This window comes from Amblyomma maculatum, chromosome 11 (genome assembly GCF_055883805.1).
Source record: "Amblyomma maculatum isolate TAMU_Amacu chromosome 11, ASM5588380v1, whole genome shotgun sequence".
Classification (NCBI taxonomy): domain Eukaryota; kingdom Metazoa; phylum Arthropoda; class Arachnida; order Ixodida; family Ixodidae; genus Amblyomma; species Amblyomma maculatum.
The window spans coordinates 127,588,966-127,613,169 of record NC_139354.1 but is presented as its reverse complement, the minus strand read 5'-3'; the positions used below and the strand labels follow the sequence as shown (position 1 = coordinate 127,613,169).

Here is a 24,204-nt window from a genome sequence, read left to right as displayed (position 1 = left end):
GAGAGGCGAGATTTAGACGCACAAGAGCAATGTCTCGCCGTCGTATGACAGTTGCTGTACAGGTTTTGCGTGCCACCTCGCCCATTTCACAGCTTTATTGATTCTGCTTGGTCAGAGCGATGCGATGCCGTTCTTTATTGTTATCACTTTCGAGCTCCACGTTCTAGGGTTGACATAGTTCGTGGACGGTGCCTTCGGCGACATTTCTCTATCAATAAATAATCACACACTTATAAAGCGGCATGCCGCGACTGGCTCGAATACTACAAATACAGCCTAGGTTACAGTCACGATTGCATGATCAGGCACATAGAAGGAAAGACAAATTTCTTACATTGATGTGCTCTTTTGCCCTATTCGACCGCATTTAAACGTTGCGTGCACAAAATCTGCACCCTGTAGCTGCTGTTGTTACCTTCTTATGACAAGCGTACAATTGATGGGTACTGATATTTATCATCATTTTATATACCCAGTTTGTGAGAGCTACTATCCCTGATCGCTAATAGCAGATCAATTGCGTATATTTCATTGGAGCTTGTCTATTATGAGGCAGTTTACGCAATGCAAAGTTTTACAACAACGGCAAGACTTACTCCCTTCAGGTGACTTTTGCGCTCAAGAGTGGACAGCGAACAGCTATGGACATAAGTTATATTTTTAGGCTGCAGAGGAATTGTGGGCGTCAGAATCTTTGGCGTAGCACACCGACCGCGAAACAATTTTATGTGTGCACGCTTTTTCTGCGGCCTTCTTCCATCACAAATAATTGCACTCACCTACCGAACACCAAAGCTAGAAAACCCTAAATTAAATTGAATACAGAAATGTGGAGCGCAAACGCGCAAGCACACTTAGCTGAAATAGATATAACTATTTAATGAGCTGTCAATTTAAAAGCTAAATCTATTTCAGTGTAATTGTGCTGGCGCGTTTGCCCTCCGCATTCCTACATTATATTTATATAGGGGTTTTTAGCTTTGATGTTCGGTGAGTGAAACATCTTTTCCCACGGCCTTCAGTTTAGGCGATTTTGGCTGAGTCCTTTGGTCAAATAGTAAAATGCTGTCCGTCTCAGTAACTGCTTCTACCTGAACCACTGAACCATTGACTGCTGATGCTGCGAATTTGCTGTCTTTCCTGCTGTCTGGCTGATCCCCTGACTGGATCAGTATTGCCTGCCTGACAGTCGCTTTGGTAGCTGACTGGCTGCTTAGTTGGCCCACTGGCCGGCTTGCTTTCTTCTTATACCCACTGTCACATTGCAAGTTTTAATGTCGATTGAGTCGATGAAACTCAAACTGAATATGGATAAGTCACTCATACAACCCTTTCAAGGATCATTGAACTCGATGGAATTTGATTTTGAGGCTAGCGAACGACCTCTGAAAAATCACCTTTCAAGAGAGTGGTTCTGCAATCGCCATAAGAGAGGTTGATTGATGCTTGTTGGGCTAGTTGGTTAATTATGACTTCCGTAGCAGCGCGGGTGGAAAGAAGGGACGTAAAGGCACAAGAGGCCTTCCCGTCACTTCTCACTAACGCGCTATTATTGAAGGTGCAATAAGGTGAAAAACATGTCTTAGAATCGGAAAAGAAACAAAAATTATTTTTTGATTTCACTAAAAGTTTTTGACTTAACTAATTAGTTTATAAACTAAGTTTTCGCAGACAAAATGATTGGTTTGAAGAATGTGCGGTGGCAAAATTTAAAAAACCCGAACCTGCTATTCGGCGGCGGGCCGGAGGGTTTCGCTCATGATAGCTTTTCTGCACGCTGTGAGATAAGCGAGACCAAGAAAACTTTACAAGTGCTGCAACAAATTACGAACGTGGCCAAGATAACACCGAACTTCGTGATTTCGACGGCGCAAAATGAATGAATATCGCATCTTTAGCCTAACGTTGCTCCCTCGTTGCGATCGGTGAGTTATGCTGAGCTGTGAAGCATTTAAATACCTTTGTCTGAAAAATTTTTGAATTAAAAGCAATGTACAGTGTAATACCGGCCTTGTAATCCACTTCACTTTATATGTTTATTAAATTTTATCGCCGGGGCGCTGCCAGTCAGATGTCATCCCCAATGTTCAATGAGCATTGATATTTGCAGTGTAGCGGTGCTGAATCTCGGTAGCCCAGGAAAATTGCAGAGGGCCCCTGACACAATCCACATTGAGATGGCCCGCACGACAAGGACATTTGCATCTTGAATATTGGACTTGCTGCATGCTGCCTTTCTGCTTGGCTGGCTTGTTTCGAGAATATATAACTGGCTAGCTAGATTGCTGTATAGATATGTGAATGCTTAGCAGGCTGCCTTACTTGATAGCTACAAGGCTATCTCGTTTCCTTACTACATAATTGTCAGTTTGAGAAACTTGTAGGCTGAATTTCAGGCTGCTTAGATGCCTTGATAACTGCATACTAGCCAGTAATGTAGCGTGGATGCCTCTCGAGCTGGCTGCCTATTTGTGTGACTTCCTAAATGCCTGGCTGCGAGGCCGCATATGACTGCCAGGTTGGGTGTCAAAAAATTAGCGGCTGCATGCAGGCTGCCTGCCTCTTTGGAGACCTTTTTGACTGGCTGCCTACAGGCTACTTGCCGAAATGCCTATGAAACTGCCTAACCGCCTGCCGCTTGGCTTCTAATCTGCGTAGATGTCTGTTCTAGACATAATGGGTTCCTCGCCTGCTGCTTTAATGCCTCCCTGGCTAACTGCTTGCAATCGTTGGACGTCACTTCGGATCAGCCGCCTTCTTATCACATCATCAAAAGTTCAAAACTAGTCAGATATTTTCAATTGTTAACCCACTTAGAAAGATGTACTCTGAATGTTAACCTCTGAGCAATGAGCAAAGAATCGCGTAGCATAAATATCAAACGTTTATTATTCAAGAACAGGAAAAAGAACGGATGAATTCGTGGTGGTCTCTACTTCGGTCGAAGGTAAGATGTTCTGTGCATCAGTCTGTAGCCCCAGTAACCTGCGGTAACAAAAATGGACACCTGTTACAAACGTGTAAAGACAAAAAATGCTCCTTATGCTGACTTTTAAACTCGCTGGAATTAAAACACTTTTGAGGTTGTTTATCACACGGGTGTTCATGTAGAACAGCGCAGCGATTGCGTTGGGATTCGCTGGATCGATTCGTATTCAAATCACTCAAGGAGGAGTTTCTGGGTTCATAAACCTTTAACGGCTAGCATGGAGTGAGGATACCCGCTCACATTTCTAAGGTACGGTTACGGGATAGTAGTCTGAATTTTAAGTATGCCTTTTAAGTATGTCTTGCATGAAAGAAGTCTGAATATCACTTGAAGCTTATATGTCAATGTTTAGCAATGAAACGAAGATTTATAATAAATTATTTTTGTCATGAGGCTGCAACATGACACAAATACCATAAAAGCTCAAAACGTAAACAGCACAAAAATGCACTGTAAGATTGAGCTTTTTCGTTACATCTGTCAGTTGAAGTGCAAATAATGGCGTAAGCGTATATATAATATATTTATTGAGCGAGACAGATCTAAGTTTACGTTGTGCAGCGAGGAAGCACTGCAAATGCAGCTTGTGGCCGGCGTGATCCCTGATAGCTAGTCGGTAGTGGCGTTCTTCAGCCAACTGTTATCAACGTCTAGTTCAAATCAGTACCTTTCCCTTTGTGAAGGTGTCGAGTGTTTATGGCAGTCCGTCCCGCTTTTAAATTATATATGCTACCTGAGCTCAAAAATACATGACCCAAACTACACACGCAGAAGGGCAGCATAGTCATAAAACGTTGTTCATCGCTCAACAGCTCAGACAAGTCATCGCTTTACAGGAAAAGAAAATTAAAGGAATATAACCATCAAGCTACGTTGCGCATGACAAGAAGCTCTCTAAATATTATAATCCTCCATGAATCACAGTTATACTCGAGTGGTAGGCATGGCACAAAGCTGTAATATATTGCTTAGTTTTTTTATATTGCAAAACGGGGACGCCGCTACGGAGAATTTTGATTCAAGGGCGACTCGTTTTCTCGAGGGCGACAGTAAGGCTTCCCTGCTTTTGACAATTTTCCGCCCCCACGTGAGATAGCACATCTCCCCCAATTTGCTTGCTGGAAGGCGCCAAATGTGTCGACCCTCTTGTCACCTACCGGCCCTCCAATCTGCGCAAGCGGTGGAACCTGCACTTGGAAGAACATTTAACATCTACCCGGACTAGAGCGGTCTCTACCGCGTTGCAAGAAATTGATTACTTAAGGTGATTTCCGTTTACATACAATATTTTTATTGATTGATTAGTTTATATTGACACACCGCTGTCCATCCTCTGGCGCCAACAAGTAGCCGAATGTCTTGGCACGTGGCTCAGCGTCGTCCTCGTCTCTCTCAAGCTTCGCTTCATTAAAAGGGCCAGCTCGGTTGTTCGGCTGCTTGCTACGCGTGTTGGTGACATTTGGTGGAGGTGCGCGGCGAAATCCCGTGCAACGTTGCCACCGAAGACGTCAGTGGCGCTGCTCATTGACGCACGAACGCCACTCCCGTCCATAAAGCGAGCCGTCGCCTCCGAGGCCTACAACCTGAGTTCGAGTCACTGACCACACCACTGCGAGCCATGACATCCACGACGGGCAGCCAGACAAATATGCATTCCAGCAACGCCCCGCCGTTCGTCCTTCTCGCATCTCGATCACCGCCATCATTTCGCGGCGACCGGCTCGAGAATGTGGAAGACTGTTTGGCCAGCTTTGACCATGTGGCCGCATTCTACAAATGGGACGACAAGCGGAAGCTAATGAATGTGTACTTTGCGCTGCAAGACTAGGCCAAGACCTGGTTTGAGAACCACGAAACGTCCTTTGTCAATTGGGCAGCCTTTCGCCGTGAGTTGCTTACAGCATTTAGCTTGAGTGCCCGCAAAGAAAATGCAGAAAGTGCAATTCGATCGAGGTGTCAGCAGTAAAATGTGATTATGGCCATGCTTATCGAGGACATGAAGCGACTTTTCTATCGGGCCGAGCCTACCATGCCCGAGGCAACGAAAGTACTGCAACTCATGCGCGGGGTGAAGGAAGAGTTGTTCGCTGGCCTCATTCGCAACCCCCTAAGAACTGTAGCATGTTTCGCGAAAGAAGCTGCCAGCATACTGACACGCACCACACTGGTGGCACTGCTAGCCCGGGGGAAAAAAGACGCCTCGGATAAAAAGTAGAAGCTAGAAAGTAACTAAGCGCCTGAACTACGTTAAAAAAAAAGCTAAAGAGGTAAAAACAATCAAAACTAGGCGAATAAAACACTGCAGTACTAGAGCGCTTCGAACCCGGTACTTCTAACTGTAGCTTTCTACGCTAACCATTTGGTCAGGCCGAGAACTGAGCACCATTGAAACATTTTGGCATGTTACATCATGATCGCATATATATGGTTGGAACATCATGTTTTGAAGTATACATGCCGCTTTACAATTACACCTTCTTGATCATTGGAGGTTGCTACCTGCTCTCGCGATTTACCTCTAATGTTCTGGATGCCTATGCGCACTATTGTATGCACTGGAATTATTTTAACATGTCGAGTTTCGCATAGCTGGCAAATTTAACAGCGCTTGCTCTTCGGTGGTGCTTTGCTACCGTGGCCGCAATTAACACGGAGCTGTAGCACATGCCTTCAAGAAAAAAAGTGTGACCAAGCTTCCATACCGGCAAGCGCAGCAGCGAGGACGCTATTTTGCTGGTAACTAAAACTTATTTGTATGTAAACAATTCGGGAAGCGAAGCGATGACTGAGGGCTCTGCTGGTTTATACGCCGAGCAAGAAGGAGCTCAAAAGTTTGAGAAACATACAAGAAATCATACAATACAAGTGCTGTATGTTTTTATTCTCTCATGGGCCCATCGCTCAGTAAACTACTCTCTTCCTTGTTTTAATTTTTCTTTCGGCTGTTTATACTGGGCGGCGGCGCAGGCTACGCTCGCTAATGCGTAGGCCCTGTTTGGAGCCTGCGATTGAGCCCGGATTGAACATTTTTGCAGTAATCATTATATTAGAAAGCCGTCAAGATCAGCTGTGAAGTTTGATATGCATGGTAGCCCACATTATTCAATTCCAGTTTTAGTTCTGCGAAATATTATTTAATATGATATCATTGGCATGGCGGTCGTTGTCTCTCTCCAAACGCTCGAAACGACCTATCGAAACGTGAAAACTCTAGAACGAAGATGCTGCATTTGCTTTTTTACAGGTGCGCAACGACTTGCAGCGAAAAGCGCGTACTTGAACCATATTTTTCATATGCGCCCCGATTGTCGATTGCGAATACGCTGTTACCAGGGAGGCCGCTAAGGGATGCTACCTGGTCGACGCCGCGGGCCGCACCGGCTATACTGGGACCTGTGGAGCCCCAGCTCACGTACAGTGCTTCTCCCAGTGCATCTCGGATGCCAGCGACACACCCAGCGTCAAAAAGCTAATCACTGCGTTTTTCTTCCATCGTACCAGTGCAACCAGTATCTTCACGTTACTGCTCCAGTGAATATCGCAGACCTCCAGCGTGCCCGGCAGATCCAGTGCAAAACCAGCGAGAAAATTTTACTGGTTTCGCACTAGAAGACGCTGGGAGACGCTGGTTTTTAAAGTAGAGAACTGCAATGAATTATGCTACCGGGGACGTCATCTGTGATGATATCCTGCGAGGGGTGCAGCCACGATCAACACCACAACTGGAGCTATGGATTATGACTTATAGTGATGTCCTACGTCAACCTGCCCCGAGCCACATCCGTGCCGGACCACCGCCTGGCTACCTACGCCCCGTCGAGCAGCAACAAGTGACAATATAAAGGCAACGTTCGATACAATTTATTTACACTGTTGAATAGAACAGTCGAAGAAGCACTCGAAGCCGTTATTTTTGTATCTTGGGGGGGATGCTGACTTGCGCTAGCAAGAAAGGGACGCTGGTGGAAAATGTAGTCGCAAGAGCAGGCTGCCCATCGCTCGCGGCCGCCTTTTATTTAAGTCTGTCATGAAAGGTTCTAGATAAGGCTACAGAACTGGCTACTACATTCTCAACCAACATCAAAGACATGAGTATTTTCTGAGGATATTCGAGATATGCCTGACTGCGTCTCGTTTGAAAGATTCTAATGACGTGTTACAGTTGCATTATGCGATAACAAAAAGTTAAACTTTAACCAGCTACCCGAGTCATTGAAACATTGTGAAAGGCGGTCAGAAGTATAAAGACCCTCTTAAATTCCTTTTCATGAAAACACACTGTCATTAAACCTCCAAAACATGGTATAAATGGAGTACATGGACAAATGGTAGTGCGCTGCATCGTAGGCAGAATATACTTCTATCGGGGATGACAACCTATTGACTTTTCCATCGCTTACGTACCACAATACAGGAACTGTTATAAAGGACACAATGTTTTTATCTCTTTCTGCGGTAACGAATGGATCTCCGAACCCAGGTTAGGTGTAGTGTGGGTGGTCGGGGATGCACTTTTGTCGGTTATTGTCAGTCCTTGCGCCAATAAAAGCGTTTGGGACTTGTGAGAAAAAAATTAAAGGTAGTCCTTTGGCAGGCTAGCCGAAAAATACTGCTGTGACAAGTGACCCTGATGGACCGTCGCTTATGACGCGAGTTAGAAGCAAACAGACGCTGTCTTTCACAACCTGATGCAAGCATACTCGCCCATAAATCTAAGTAAAAAACGGTCCCGCCGAAGGCTTCAAAAAGGGCCATTGAGGCACAGCTCGTCTGCACGCGAGAACATGAAGCCCTTACTGTGATCCCTGCGCGGCTACCTCACACATAACTCTTGGCGCTACCTCATTTCATTATCCGCGTCTTGTCTCCGCGCGCATCGTGGCCCGCATCGTGGACGACACCGGGGACGAACCCTGGGCACTCCCAAAAAGCAGCTTGTCCCGCTGATTTTGTATGCCTTAGTGTTTCGTTCTTCCCTGCCACGGATGTGGTCGGAGCTAGCGGCGAGCCGTTTGGCTCTTAGAGCGGAGCCCAAGTGCCGTAAAAAACTCCACTGGGGCTAGCCATAATTTAATAATGTGTTTGCTCATTCGCTCCCCGACATTCACTTACCAACTATATGCACACAAGTTTACACCTTCTCTTGCTTTATTACGTTTTATGGACTACATCGTCGATCGAAGATGTGTCATAAAAGGATAAAATGCGCAGTCCGACATATGGGCTGGCAATGCATGCTTGCGTTTAATAGGCAGAGTCCCATTAGAGTTTGTGCAGATCTCCAGTATAAATAAAATACGCAAATAAGAGGTTCACTGTATGTCTTTTCTGGACCACACTAAGGGTGACAAAACACTTTTCATTGTTAGAGGCCCTGGGGAGAGCTTTCTGCAGCATCAATAGCACGCAAGTTCGTCAACATAAGCCGGTCCCTCAAGCAAGATGTTCTCTACATATCAATCGACTCACACCGGTCGTAATGTGCACTGTTATGTAACCGCCACAGTATAGAGAGACGTTTGTAAATACAATGTTGACGAGGCCATCGCTGACACCGATCTACCAGTCTTAATCAAACAAGCATCAAATAGCATCTCCATACTGCAAGTGCAGCGCCTCGGCAGATCGAAATGCATCAAGCTCACTTTCAAGGGAGACTGCATACCATCGCATGTGAAGGTTGGACATTTCCGACACCCAGTCCGGCCTTTCGTGCCCAAGGCACTTCAATGCAGAACGTGTATGAAGATCGGGCTTGAAAGTGCGGTTTGCAAAAATTCCATCGTGTGTCCTAGACGTTCCGAGTCGCATACCGGCGACATTTGCCGAGCGATTGTTCTGAATTGCGCCAACTGCCATGGCACTCATGACACCTCCTCAATGGACTGCCCCGCTTAAAGACAGAATGGGCAGTGCTGAAGCAAATGGTGCGTGATCAATCTACACACAGAGAGGCCGCTGCTAAGGTGCGACGGCGTCGTTCGCGTCACCTAAGATCATCTAAAAGCAGATAATTTTGATAGCAAGGCCTCGAGCCCTCCCGCGTCTTGTCGTACTCCTATGCCTGCAGTTTTAAATCCTCGACGGGTGGTGAATCTTCCTCGAAGCTCGGAAGAAAGGGTGGCGAAAGCTTCCTCGACGGGTGGTGAATCTTGAGGTGGTGCCTTAGACGTTAACTGGCCACCGCTACCAAAACCTTTCACGTCCGCTGGGCCAGGAAATTTGCCGCGAACCGAATCTCCTGCACCTACTGCCGAGCTAGAGAAACTTCATGATGTGGAACATGGCCAAGACCTACAGGTAATTGCCATTCTCAAGACCATGATGAATGCAATCCGCGCTGTGCTATCTAGTCTGCACACACCAGCAGCACAGAATGCGCTACAGGTTCTGGACGCGCTAACACCACTTCTAGCGGCTCTACAGTAGAAGACACAATGGCTCTCCCAGCATTAACATCTGGAAAAAAAACTCAAGGACGCCTCTATTTTTCAATGGAAGGCCCGTGGGCTCCAGTCCCGAATTGCAGCTTTTCGAATTGGAGTGACGGACACTTGAGACGGCTTCGGTGCGAGGTTCATCTGGGTGAGGAGGGAAGTGTCCAGGTACTTCATATAAGGGGCGGAGCTGTTCAGGTTGGGCAGGGAAGCGTCGAGGGCAGTAGTACTGACGGTCAGCGTTGTAATAAGAACGGGGGGCGGGGAAGGTGCGACTGCGGCAATAACGTGAAGTGTGGCCGGCTCGACAGCAAATAAAAGAAATGGGCCTGTCATCTGAGGTGCGCCACTCTGCAGGATTGCGACTAACATAGCGACGTGCGGGAGCTTGGCTAGTGGTTGCTGCAGCCACTGCAGGAACAGGATGCCATGGTGACGAGGGCGGTACGGGGTTGGCAAGTTCCTGGCCGATGTTGGCAAGTTCCTGGCCGACAAACAACCTGTATCATGGCCACGGTGTCGGGCACTGGAGATGGGAGTCGTGCAGGAGATAAGGCCTCGAGTTCTCGCCTGACGATCCGTGTCATTGTTGTGGACTGAGAAGGCTGTTGCAGAGGAGCCAGATCATCGCAGGCTGATGTAGCTGCCGTGTTCAGAAGCCGCTCAAAGCGATGTACCAGGCGTCGTTGTTTAGCCTGCTCGAATCTTCGGTAAACTTGAAGCACCGAGTCGACAGTAGAGCAGTCCGTGCAGAACAGGATGTTGAACGCATCATCCTCGACACCCTTGAGGATATGCCCTACCTTGTCAATTTCCGGCATGGAGCTGTTGACCTTACGACACAACGCGAGGACGTCCTGAATATAGGCAAGTTAGGACTCCGTGGGGGATTGGACACGAGAAGAAAGGTCCGTTTTCGCAACCAGAGCCTGGCCAATAGGCTTCCGGAATAGATCCTGAAGCTTTTGCTTGCGGACGTCCCAAGCAACGAGCTCTTGTTCGTGATTTTGGAACCATGTTCGGGCTGTTCCGGCCAAATAGAATATGATGTTAGCGAGCATGATTGTTGCATCCCAGTGGTTGTTCCTGCTGCAGCGCTCATACTCTTCGAGCCAGTCGTCCACGTCTGGGTAGTCGTCGCCATTAAAGATGGTAGAGTGGCGAAGTTTCGTGAGTACTACTGGCTTAGGCGATGTTCCTGCGGTGGTAGGGGCTGCCTCGGAGAGCATCGTGACTGTTGTTGACGTCGTTGTGATGCCAGGTAGGTGACGGCCGGTGCACAAATCTAGCTTTTGGCAGCGTAAATGGACAGCATAAAGCACAGGCACCTTGATTCACCTCCACCAAGATGATGCGTGGCAAGGTTAGCGCACGAAGGTTAGTCCAGGATGACACAGCACACAAAGCACAGAGGCACAGCAGCGTCAACCTTCTTCTAGCACTAAAAGTTGCTATCGATTTGTCTTCTTCTGTATCAGTGTTGCTGATCGTTGTCTTTAACGTCCAGCGAAGCAGGGCATATATGTCACAATATGTTCATGCAAATCGCATCCCCATCCTTGTTATTTGTGAGCCGAATGTACCAAAGATCTTACGACTGTCAAGCTACGAGGTATTTGCATCTCCAACGCACCAGGGAAACAGCAAGGTCATTATCTATATTCGGCGAGAACTCACATATGCAATACATCCAGTTACTCCCAGCAACGACAACCAGTACGTTTGCCTGACAGTGAGGAAGCGCAATCTCACGTTTTCACTTGTGGGTGCGTATACGTCGCCATCAAGTCGTTTTGACGCCACACGATTGAGCGACTTGATGGCGACTACACCTGGCCCTTGGATTACCACAGGAAACTTTAACGCTCACCACATGATGTGCGGAAGTGTTCGAATGAACCTCAAGGGAAGAAAGTTTGTGTCCTTCGCCTCAGAAAATGACCTGCAGTGTCTTAATGACGGTACACTGACTTTTTTTCGAGGGGCAACTTACAGCAGCTGTCTTCTTTTAGCTTTCGTGTCTCGATGCCTTGCCAACAACGTCCAATGGTTTGCAGATATAGAAACACACGGAAGTGACCACATTCCTGCATATGTGATCATTAATGGCTTCTCGACGTCCACGTCTGTCCCACGAATACGCCCCATCGATTGGACGACATTTCAAGCACTTATGGAAGATGCTTGCACAGCAGGTCTCTCTGCAACACTTGCTGTTGGGCTAGTTGGTTCAAATCCATATTTGGGAACACAGCGCGGAACAGGACGCAACACAAGAGAACGAAGGTAGACAGGACGGAGCGCTGAACTGACAACTTTTATTTCAAAGGAAAGAAGGTGACCCGTATTTAAGCGGTGCCTATCAAAGCACGTGCTCAATTCAGGGAGCAAAACACTGCTAAAAACCTTTCTTGAAGAAAGAATTGGCCAAAGACTACAAAAATGTTATGAGGGATTAGCTCTGATAAATAATTTCTGCTGCATGAGAGTTACCTCCAGTGCCGGTAACCAGAAAAAAGAGATGAACATTTAAAAGCAAAAAACACAACAATGTTTCTACAAACAAGAATGTGAACATGGCACTAACCGCATTGAAAAGAGGTAAACAGGTAATTTTGAATGCTAGAAATAAAAAAAAAACATTGACAGGACTGTGAGCATGACGATAGCAGGATAAAAGCCCAACAAAAAACACGGCCAAAAATGATTATAAATGATAAACGACTAAAAACGCAACCAACAAGAGGTGAAAGTTTTTCGAACTCTGTTAAAATCTATACTATCTTGAGAGAAGGGCTCATTCTTTTTCTGACAGTAAAATTGAAGTCATGCTTACGCACTGATCATCCTTTGGATGCTGGCAGCTTCCATAATCTCAAGTGTTAGCTTATCAACATGTCTCCCTATCACTGAGGTTTTTTCGAATTCTGGTAAGCATCTTGATTCCTCATGTTCACAGTCCCTACAGTGAATGCCCAGATGGCGCGACTTTTGAATGGTTACACTGTATTTGTGTTCTTTCAATCCCTCGTTTAAGCACAACCCGTCTGACCAATGTACTTTTTTTTGCCGCAAGACAGAGGAATGGAATAAATAACCGACTTGGAGCACTGAACAAAGGGCTGCTGGTGACGAGTGGTGCAAATGTTCCTTACTTTTTAGGTTTATTTACACGATTGCAGAGACGTGCTAAACGCTCAGGGGCACTTAAAACTACTTTCACACCAACTTTTTTTTCCAATTTTTCTCAGGTTGTGGGAAATTTGGTGCTTGTATGGCAGAACAACCAAATTCCTTCTGCGCATTTATTGTCTTTCAGCTAAAGGTCTTTTTGACTTATTCAGCATACCCTCAGCAACAGAGGCCAACAGCTTAGGAGGGTAGCCTGCTTGTTCTAATCTGGCTGTCTGCCTTAAGAAACTTTTTTCAATGCAGTGAATGCAAGATTTTGTCAGAGCATTTTTGAAAACAGCTTGAACAATATTCCTTTTTACAAGCTTCGAGTGAGCTGAATCAAACGGAAGGATGGGCTTATTGCCCCTGGGTTTGTATGACCAACATATATGGTCTGTCTTAAATTCGAGACTGAGTTCAAGGAATTGTAACACGTCTTGTTCGGGCCGCTCATGGGTTAAAACTAAGGGTATCAGGCACTATGAAAACAAATCTAAGGCCGCTTCTACTTCCAGATTAAACAAATCACGACTGCAATTAAAGAGCACCAGAAAATCATCAACAAACCGGAAGACCTTAAGGATCTTCGTTCCGTCCAGCCACCTATTAATAGCATTGTCAAGTTTAGCTAGATACAGGTTGCTTAAAACCGGCGCTATGACAGATCCAATGCAGATACCTCGTTTCTGCAGAAACACATGGTCATTCCACGCGGCGAAAGTTGATTGAAGGTACGCTGATAAAAGATCCAAGAAACCTACTACAGGAATGCCACATTCATTTTGAAAGGCAACCTCGCCAAAATTATCTATACATTCACTAATACAACCGATAAGGTCATCATTGGGAATGGAATAATAAAGATCTTTGACGTCTACCGAGAAACCTAGAATTGTTTTTTTCTGCTGTGTTTTCAAAAATTTTACAACATCTCCCGAATTTTTTACCAAGAACGGGTCTAAACGAGGTACATTCTTAAGATGTTGTTGCAGAAACTCTCCTACACACCTTTGCCAAGTTCCTGTTTCTGACACGATAACACGGAGAGGAACACCTGGTTTATGCGTCTTTGATGTAAAAAAATTTCTAGGCTAAGTTTTTTACTACCCTTAATAGAATTGCAAAGTTGTTGCAGGTTCAGTTTTTGCACATTTTCTTCACTTCATTATTGGCCTTCAAAAGAGACTCACCACTGCGCACGTCAAAGGAAGATTGGATAGCTTCCGAAGCCTTCGATAAGTATACCTGACGAGTAAAAGCGCTGAATCCACCTTCTTTGTCTACCGTCAGCAAAATAAAATCCTGTTCTTTCAAATAATCCACAGTTCTTTTCAAAGGGAACTTTCTGCTCACACCTTCACAGCGGTTAAGCATGTCTACTCCCTCTGAAATACACCGGTCTGCTTCATCACTTGGAGCACGCCTAGAAACTTGCCTCAGCGATGTCAGAAGTTCTGGCGGTGACATTCTTGGTTCAATAGCGAACTTCGGGCCTCGGCTGAGCAGTCCTCGCACGTCATCAGGTAGGGATACTCCTTCGCCTACGTGTATGGGGTTCCTGCACACCATCTTCTTCTTGGGTACCAATGTTCGCAGCTGCGAAAGAACCTGAAGCCATAAGAATTCTGTGGCCCTGTCGATGATGTTGTTGATGTTTCGCCACTTGTTCCTTGAGGTGCCGGAAGGCTGTTTTGGAAGCAGAGCGCGGAGGCAGTCCCTGTGTAGACGAGCCTGGTGTTGCCATTCGGCTCTCAAGATCTTGCACAACCGAAGGCCATGGCTTGGTGACGGGGTTGCATTGCCAAACAGACGTAATATTTCAGGCGGCAGAAATTTGTGACGCATGCAAAAGTTTTTTAGACCCGTTCTTGGTAAACAATTCGGGAGATGTTGTAGAATTTTTGAAAACACAGCAGAAAAAAAAACAATTCTAGGTTTCTCGGTGGACGTCAAAGATCTTTATTATTCCATTCCCCATGATGACCTTCTCAGTTGTATTAGTGAATGTATAGATAATTTTGGCGCGGTTGCCTTTCAAAATGAATGTGGCATTCCTGTAGTAGGTTTCTTGGATCTTTTATCAGCGTACCTTCAATCAACTTTCGCCGCGTGGAATGACCATGTGTTTCTGCAGAAACAAGGTATCTGCATTGGATCTGTCATAGCGCCGGTTCTAAGCAACCTGTATCTAGCTAAACTTGACAATGCTATTAATAGGCTGCTGGACGGAACGAAGATCCTTAAGATCTTCCGGTTTGTTGATGATTTTCTGGTACTTTTTGATTGCAGTCGTGAATTGTTTAATCTGGAAGTAGAAGCAGCCTTAGATTTGTTTTCACAGTGCCTGATACCCTTAGTTTTAACCTATGAGCGGCCCGAACAAGACGTGCTACAATTCCTTAAACTCAGTCTCGAATTTAATACAGACCATATATGTTTACATACAAACCCAGGGGCAATAAGCCCATCCTTCCGTTTGATTCAGCTCACTCTAAGCTTGTAAAAAGAAATATTGTTCAAGCTGTTTTCAAAAATTCTCTGACAAAATCTTGCATTCACTGCATTGAAAAAAGTTTCTTAAGGCAGACAGCTAGATTAGAACAAGCAGGCTACCCTCCTAAGCTGTTGGCCTTTGTTGCTGAGGGTATGCTGAATAAGTCAAAAAGACCTTTAGCTGAAAGACAACAAATGCGCAGAAGGAATTTGGTTGTTCTGCCATACAACCAACAAATTTCCCACAACCTGAGAAAAATTGGAAAAAAAGTTGGTGTGGAAGTAGATTTCAGTGCCCGTGAGCGTTTAGCACGTCTCTGCAATCGTGTAAATAAACCTAAAAAAAGTAAGGAACATTTGCACCACTCGCCACCAGCAGCCCTTTGTTCAGTGTTCCAAGTCGGTTATTTATTCCATTCCTCTGTCTTGCGGCAAAAAGTACATTGGTCAGACGCTTCGTTGCTTAAACGAGAGATTGAAAGAACACAAATACAGTGTAACCGTTCAAAAGTCGCGCCATCTGGGCACTCACTGTAGGGACTGTGAACATGCGGAATCAAGATGCTTACCAGAATTCGAAAAAAACTCAGTGATAGGGAGACATGTCGATAAGCTAACACGTGAGATTATGGAAGCTGCCAGCATTTAAAGGATGAATGATCAGTGCGTAAGCATGCCTTCAATTTTACTGTCAGAAAAAGAAGTAGCCTTTCTCTCGAGATAGTATAGATTTTAACAGAGTTCGAAAAACTTTCACCTCTTTTTGGTTGTGTTTTTAGTCGTTTATCATTGATAACCATTTTGGCCGTGTTTTTGTTGGGCTTTTATCCTGTTATCGTCATGCTCACAGTCCTGTCAATGTTTTTTTTATTTCTAGCATTCAAAATTACCTGTTTACTTCTTTTCAATGCGGTTAGTGCCATGTTCACATTCTTGTTTGTATAAACATTGTTGTGTTTTTTGCTTTTAAATGTTCATCTTTTTTTTCTCGTTATCGGCACTGGAGATAACTCTCATGCAGCAGAAATTATTATCAGAGCTTATCCCTCATAACATTTTTGTTGTCTTTGGCCAATTCTTTCTTCAAGAAAGGTTTTTAACAGTGTTTTGCTCCCTGAATTGATCACGTGCTCTGATAGGCACCGCTTAAATACGGGTCACCTTCTTTCTTTTGCAATAAAAGTTGTCAGTTCAGCGCTCCGTCCTGTCTACCTTCGTTCTCTTGTGTTGCGTCCTGTTCCGCGCTGTGTTTCCAAATAAGGTCTCTCTGCAAGTATTGAAGAGAAAATTAAGAAGGCCATGATAAACGCGACGTCTTTCTTCAACCCAGTTCCTACATACACAGAGTTTCATACGGAATTACAGTGCCTGCGAGCATTGCGACGGAGGGCAGAGCATAGATGCCGACGCACGAAGTCGCGCTTCGACCTCAGAGATGCGAGGCGCCTGCAAAAGAAAAACGCCGAATTGAAGCCCTCCAGGAAAAACGTTCGCGGTCATTCTGTGAAACACTTGGTTCCCGCAAGCCTTTATCACGCATCTGGAATGTCGCTCGTGGTCTGCGAACATCCCCTAAACAGCTCTACCCATTCAAATCACTCGCACTATATCAAAGACGAAGTGAGGCCGAGGTAGCAGAAGCTTTCTGCGCTAGGGTAGCGGGCCAATCGACTCCAACGGCAACGCTACATTTCAACGATGTTCCAGCTTCACGGGATTCACGAATGGACCTTCCCTTCTCCGTGGAAGAACTTGACGCTGATCTGGCTTCTTGCAGACGGTTATCATCGCCGGGTCCCGAAGGTGTAACATACACTGCGCTTGGTAATCTTGAACAAGAAGCTAGGTATGCTCTCTTGGATTATTACAACAAATCCTGGAGTGAGGGTACAGTTCCAGACGAGTGGCAGTGCAGTCGTTTAGTTCCGCTCCTGAACCCTGGCAAATCGCCTCTGGACTTGACATCAATCCGTCCAATTGCACTCGCTAGTTGCGCTGGTAAAGTAATGGAAAGAATGCTGCTTACACGTATTGAATAGTACCTGGAGCACTACAACATATATCCGGATATAATGTCAGGGTTTCGACGTGGACGCTCTTCAATTGACAACGTGGTGGATCTAGTATCATCTGTACAACAGCAAAAAAGTTTGAAGCGCTTTCCCACGGCATTGGTCTGGATATAAAGAGCGCATATGACAACGCCACTCACAAAGCCATTTTGGACGCTCTGGAAGCTGCCGAGCTCGGAGGTCGTGTTTTTTGCTGGGTACGCAGTTATTTATCCAACAGATCTCACTTTATGCAGACTGAGGATGGCCCAATATCTTCTCATTTCACTTCCCGTGTAGTCCCACAGGGTGGAGTACTGAGCCTGACACTTCAATTTTTCTCTTGTCGGGCTTGTTAACTTAATACCACAGTCAGCGCAACTTTCAATATATGTGGACGACATCTCTATCTGGGCATCAAGAGTAACGCGCCCACAGATTATAGCGAGGCTTCGAAAGGCTGCAAGTATAGTTGCGGCCTACCTCCACCTGCAAGGTCTGCAGATATCAACTGAAACGTGTTCGCTAATTGCATTTATACGCAAGAACATATCAGCTTACACCGTACTCATGGAAGGTAAAGCAATACCCTACGAAAGCTTTCTGGGAGTGATCATCGACAGAAATCGTTCGTGAACTCCCCATATTTCATTCATGAAAAAGAGGCTGACAGCAATTGCTCACATACCTGCCTTTATTGGGGGAAAGTCATGGGGAGCGTGCGTGCGGTCGACGCTCCAGCTGTACCATGCATTATTTATGGGATTTCTTCGATACAGCTTACCTGCACTTGGAAATGTCAGGAAAACCAACTTAGTAATTCTACAGAGCGTACAAGCTCAAGCTCTGCGAAACTGCCTGGAATTGCTGAAATGTGCCTCTACGGCTGCTACAATTTTGATTGCTCAGGAGCATCCCTTATCTACCTACCTAACAGTTGACGGCCTTAGGGCACATTTCCGACACATCACCCGAGTTCCCTGTCATCATTTGACCAGTCTTCCTATTACCAGGCCGCGTACATCGTTTACAGAGACCGTTGATGCGCATCGTGCTATTCTGCTGTGCAAGTTTACACCCGCATCTAGACCGTCCTTTCCACTGTGGAGCCTGCATAAACCACACGTGCATCTTTTAATACCCGGCATTAGGAATAAGGTCGAGCTATCGCCGACAGAACTAAAACAAATCATTCTTGAATACTTTCATGAGTACTACACCGACCGTTCAGTGCATGCCGTGAGTTCTTCAGGCTCCATGGTCGTACCCGCAATTACTACAGAAATAAAAGTTAGGGCAATTCACCGTACTTCTTCAACAGCCGCAGAACTAACTGCTCTACGTGTTGCTATTAGACATATCAGTCAGCAAAAGCCCTCAACGAAGGTCTATTTTCACAGATTCAAAAGCAGCTCTGCAAGCCTTAAAAGCTGCTCTTCGGCGTGGAGCCCATGAGCAACTCGCCGCGGAAACACGACAACTTCATCACTATGCCATAAATGGATGGCATGACATCATCTACCAATGGCTTCCAAGACACAGCGGCATTGAGGCAATCTCCGGGCGGACGAGGCCGCACGAACAGCCCACCAATACGGTGATTGTGTGTTGATTCCATTTTCCAGGGCAGACGCAGCGGGCAGGCTTCGAGCACTTGCACGGGAACACACGCTCTATTTGTGGAATTCTGATCAAATTACGAACTACCGCTTAAAATCCCTAGACCCTGACATGAAGCTCTGGCTTCCACCTGGCCTATCCCGATGTGAAGAAACTTTGCTGTGCCGCCTCTGGGTTGATGTAGCATTTACAAACTCTTATTCTTTTGTGATAGGTATGGCAAATAGCCCTGCATTTACAAACTGCGTGTGCGACGAGACTATAGAGTGCATTCTTAGTCAGTGCCCCATATACAGCGAGGAAATGCAGTGTCTATGCCGTGCGCAGGAGCATCTAGATGGACGCCCACTGACTGAAATTAAGATCCTAGGTCCGTGGCTACGGCGATCGTCTGCGGTTAAGGCCTCCCAGGCACTGCTCCGCTTAAATAACAGTACAAGACTGATCAAAAGGGTATGATTTTTTATGTTACGTGATATGACTGTGATGTGATGTGATGTGACAGCTCTGTGATGTGACTGTACTGTCTTCACCCATCCCTCTCTCACCCACAACTTTTATACCCACCTACCCCTCTCCCCCAGTGCAGGATAGCAAACCAGTTCCTTTACCGGGTAACCTCCCTGCCTTTCCTCCTCACCTTCGTCCTCCTCCTTCCAATGATGTTGAAATACTGACTGATTTTTAAATCACCGAAAAATGCAACAACTAATCAAAGCAAACATTTTCACCAATGTCGGCCGTCTTGAACCTGGTTTAATAAGGCAATAAAATGCCTAAACAAAACAAAAATGATTGATCACAGTCTCAAGAAACTAACCTATTACTGCAAGGTACTGCAGAAGACATATTGTTCTAGTCTGAAGCTAACAAAACTCAGAAGTCATTCGTAATATGCTGCGTAAAAGCTCTCGTCAGTTTTTGAAGTTTATCAACTCATGCACAAAGAACTTGATAGCGGTACTAAGCAAAACTATGCCCCACTCCCTGACATCGATTTTGCCCTGGTATTTAATTCGGCGTTTTGTTTAGTTTTTACCGCTCAGCTAGAAGATAACCTACCCTTTTTTCTATTATTATTCGAGCTAGCACAGACTGTGGGGACTCAGTAGATCTGATGACGGGACGTGGGGCTGTGGCAACCATTATAAAACCTCATCGATCGCCGATGGGGCAAAAAAAAATGAAGTTTGCCACTTTTCTTGCTTCATAGATCCCATAACAGCTTTGCTCAGGCTAACGCAGAGCACATTCCTGCATCCAGACCACAAGGGTTCCTTTTCGGATACTTGAGGGCAATGAAACCTAAATGTGGCCTCTTTATGGGAAAGCTCTCATAGATCCAAAATGAGGCCGCCTAGAATAAATCTCCGTGGGACCTACATAGGCCGTAGTCAGGCAAGAAAACGGGCATGCCCAAACGCTGCCTGACTCGACCCCTTGTATGTTACTTGTGGGCAAGTGGAATATGAATAACAGCTCAATTTGGGAAGCCTTCGTGAAGCCCAAATGAGGCAGCCTCAGGTAGACTGCTTTTGGTCCCACATAGGCTGTAATAGGGCTGGAAGGCGGGCGTGCCCGCATGGTAGCCAATTCGGCTCCTTATGCCGAATTTGAAGGCAAGTGTAACAGCAGGTGGGCTCTAGGTTCGACAGCACCACCCCGCTCAATTCAGTTAAGTCCGCACAATACTGCATTAGATACCACATCGGTCGTAATGGGGCTGGAAGGGGGGCGGGCTCGCATAACAAAATCAATCCTTTGCGGGGAACTCGAAGGCACATGCAGCAACAAGTGGTATATAGTTTGAAAAGCAACACCCAGCCTAATTGGGGCTGTCCACACAAAACCGCTGTAGGTCCCACATCGGTTGTAATGGAGCTAAAAGGCGACGTGCCCACGCGATACCAAAATCGGTCCCATATGTGAATTTCAAGGCACGTGCAAAAAGCAAATGGGTTCTGTGCTTAAAAACAACATCAAGTCCAATTGGGGTTTCCCACACAACACCGCTTTAGATCCCACATCGGCCGTAATGAGGCTGGAAGGCGGGCATAACCGCATGTTACCACAATCGGTCCCTTGGGGGAACTTGAAAGCATGTTTAACAGCTAGTGGGTTATAGGTTAAAGAAAACAACCAGCCCAATTAGTGCTGCACCCACGAAAATCCTCTGCAGATGCCGCTTTTGCGTGCGCAGAGACAAAACTACAGCGTCCATATGTTGATGATTTTGTTAATGACTGCTGACGCAACGTAAATGGGGGTTCTTGTCACAAAAAATAGTGTATGCGCAAATGGGGCTGCGAATAATTGCCGCTGTGGGTCCTGTATTGGCCGTAGCGTGGCTGAACACACTTTCGTTTCCGCACACTATTGTGCAAGCATTCTTTCCATCCTTTTTTGTATTAGATGTTTCCCTAAATTACTATTCTATGCAATGTGCATAACAGTTGTTTGCATTTTTAGTTAGTTAGAACTATTACATGGCTTTCGTATTCGCACTCATGAAAAGTGCATTAAATATACTGAAACACACTGATTGCTAACTGTTGCTCCTTATGTGGTTGCCTTGGAGAGCCTGCAACTCTTAACATAGTATTACTGCTCCGACACATATCTCTACGGCCTGAACAAGATGGACATTGAAATCATTTAGGCTAGGCTAATGCTATGAATTATTGTGAAATTTAGTATTGTGGCTATTTAAGAAGGGTTGACATGTATAAATAATTGCTTAATTGTGTCCGCAAATGTTTATTTAGGGACCTTAGACTAGGGCTTCCCATCAGTTATTTGCGTCGGCCGCCTATGAAAATAATGTGGACAAGCCCAAGTGCCGCTTGCGCCTTAGAACCCCTTTTGGTCCTATGTCATTATCTGAGGGGCAGGTCGACGAGCGCTTCCGTAAATTATCTGCTTTGGACCCCTATGAGAATGCAGCTTGCGCTGTAGAACCCTCATCGTTATCATTATCATTATCATCGTTATCATAGCATTATCTGAGGAGCTGGCTGAAATTGAAAAATGAATTATCCAGAGCGGCTTCCCGAATCTCTCGTAAACTAGGACCATCGGGGTATATAGCGGGATGCGTACTTTAGGCAAAGCGGGAAAAATGTGGGCAGCCCCGCCAGGGGTGCCTGCATTGGTCCCAAGTAGGGCCCATCGGGACTGTGTCGACAGCTGCCATAAGGCCGACGTCGGACCCCCTCTGGGGCTATCCTGCATTGCCAACATCGGACCAACTAAGGCCCCCCTTCATAGTTCACTTTGTGCAACCTGGGAGGCTCTCCTGACTAATTTGACATTTGAAGCATGTGGAATTTTCTAATTAACTGAAGGCTTGGTATGACATAATCTGCTGGAATTGCAGGCATCAGTGCAAACGTACTTTGAAGCGATAAAAAATTGCCAACGTCTTTTCCTCGTAGATCTTTAACAATTCCCGCCATCTGGGGTGGTGCCAATGCACTAGAAAACAGGTAGGTTCATTCTAGTCCCAAAAGAAATATCTTCTACATCTTGATTAGACTATCGCCGATTTCCATTACAAGCTCAGTTCTAAACTAATGGAGTATGTCCTATTGTCCTAAATGTTACGATTTTGTATTTCTAGCTAGTTGCAACCTAGGCAGCACGAATTTCTAAATACTTTTTTGTGTATTACTCAACTCGCACTTTTACCTGGCAACATCAGCTCTCAACTAGACCTTAACACCTCTGTAGACTCATTTTTACAGTCTTCGAGAAAGATTTACATAAACGTTCCAATAACTGACTTTTCTAGGAGCAATCATGATTAAACCTTAACCCCTATTCCTTACTTTGTTCACAGTTTCTGACCAGATGCCATCAGTTCGTTTTTGAAAATAAGGACTCCCCTTTGTCCCTTGTGGTTTCTGGTTTGCCGCAAAGTTCCGTCCTTGCATGGTCCTGCTCTCTTTCTAGCCTACACCAATTAACTCCTTAATAATATGTATTCCGACATACGTGTATTCGACTGTTATTTACCCAAATGTTAACAATTGTTCAGGCGTCCTCATTTTGGAATTGCTTACAAGCAGCCTAAACGAAGTGTAAGACATAATTTAATGTCGATAAATGTTAGGCAAACTTCACTGTTTTAAGCAAACCTCACTGCTTTCTTTTGGCGCAATTTATATGTATCCTCCACGTATTTGTTTGGTAACTCTGTTATACCCACTGTGCCATCTTATAGATATATTGGCCCTATCTTTACGCACAGCCTTTCATAGTCTTCAAACATAACGAAAACAGTTAACAAAGCCGAACATACCCTGCGCTTTGCCCGGCAAAATCTGTAATTTGCCACCCCTTCCATTAAGCTCATTGGTTATAAATTTCTTATGCGACCCAAGCTAGAATATTGTGAGCACTGTGTGGCGCTTCATCTTCCGTACGGCTGAACGTGCTGCTTCATCTTCATCCTGCTCCCTCTTATAGAATCGCGGAGTGTGTTTGGCTGCAGTGTGCGACCAAGGCTTCAGGTCTGCAATAAAGCCTGATTCCCCTAGTCCGACCTTCGCGTTACCTTACACGTGGTGGAGGTGCGCCTTGATTTCCCCGCTGCTTCGTCAGCTGCATCCACCTGGAGCCTCGTTCTGGCCGCCGTTTGAACCCGACCACCATCGTCATGACTCAAGAGGACCACTCCGCTATTCCGGCTTCTACCAACTCGACTTCAGCTCCCCTTGCCACTTGGACTGTCAGTAGCCGTCAGCGCAACCCGCAGATTTTCGCCGGTCTCCGCGGCGACGACGCTGACGACTGGCTAAACAGCTACGACCGGGTCAGTGCTTTCAACCGGTGGGATAATTCTCTTAAACTAATTAATGTGTCCTTTGATTTGACGGATGTGGCCAAAACGTGGTTTCTAAATCATGAATCGACAATTCCGGACTGGGCTACGTTTAAACAAAAGTTACGCCAGATTTTCTTCGCTCCTACTGTTCGCACGGAGTCCGCCAAGAAGAAGCTAGAAGCCCGACTTCAACGGTCCAGTGAGACCTATACCTCTTATATCGAAGATGTTCTTGCACTTTGTCGGCGCATAAATCACACCATGCCAGAGGCCGAGCGGGTTCGGCACGTCCTTAAAGGTATTGGGCCACTCGCCTATAACGCCCTGGCCGTGCAGAACACTACCACAATTTATGCTATCATATCGACTTGTCAACGCCTTGACGAACTACAATCAATACGCCTGCAGCCTGATCCCACTTCATTTGGTTTCACTGCCGAAGCTGACCTCCGTGCGCTTATTCGCGGATTAATTCGTGAAGAACTCTCGGCTCAAGGGAATTTTTGCCGGCCTGCGTAGCATTGTCAAAGAAGAGCTGGCCTCAATGACCTATTCCCCGCCAACATCGGTCGCTCCTACCATCTGTCAGGTGTCAACGTACGCCCAAGTCACGTC

General features: G+C 45.8%; 1 protein-coding gene across 1 annotated transcript in view; it reads right to left on the bottom strand.

Annotated features, from left to right (window-relative positions):
* Positions 1 to 2,867: 2,867 nt before the first annotated feature.
* LOC146174929 (uncharacterized) overlaps positions 2,868 to 24,204 on the bottom strand; it is a 225,624-nt gene continuing 204,287 nt past the window's right edge. Inside the window, exon 8 of the mRNA XM_084583296.1 lies at positions 2,868 to 2,985. Within this exon, the coding sequence (XP_084439422.1) occupies positions 2,965 to 2,985 (21 nt within the window). The 3' untranslated portion in view covers positions 2,868 to 2,964. The remainder of the gene's footprint in view (positions 2,986 to 24,204) is intronic.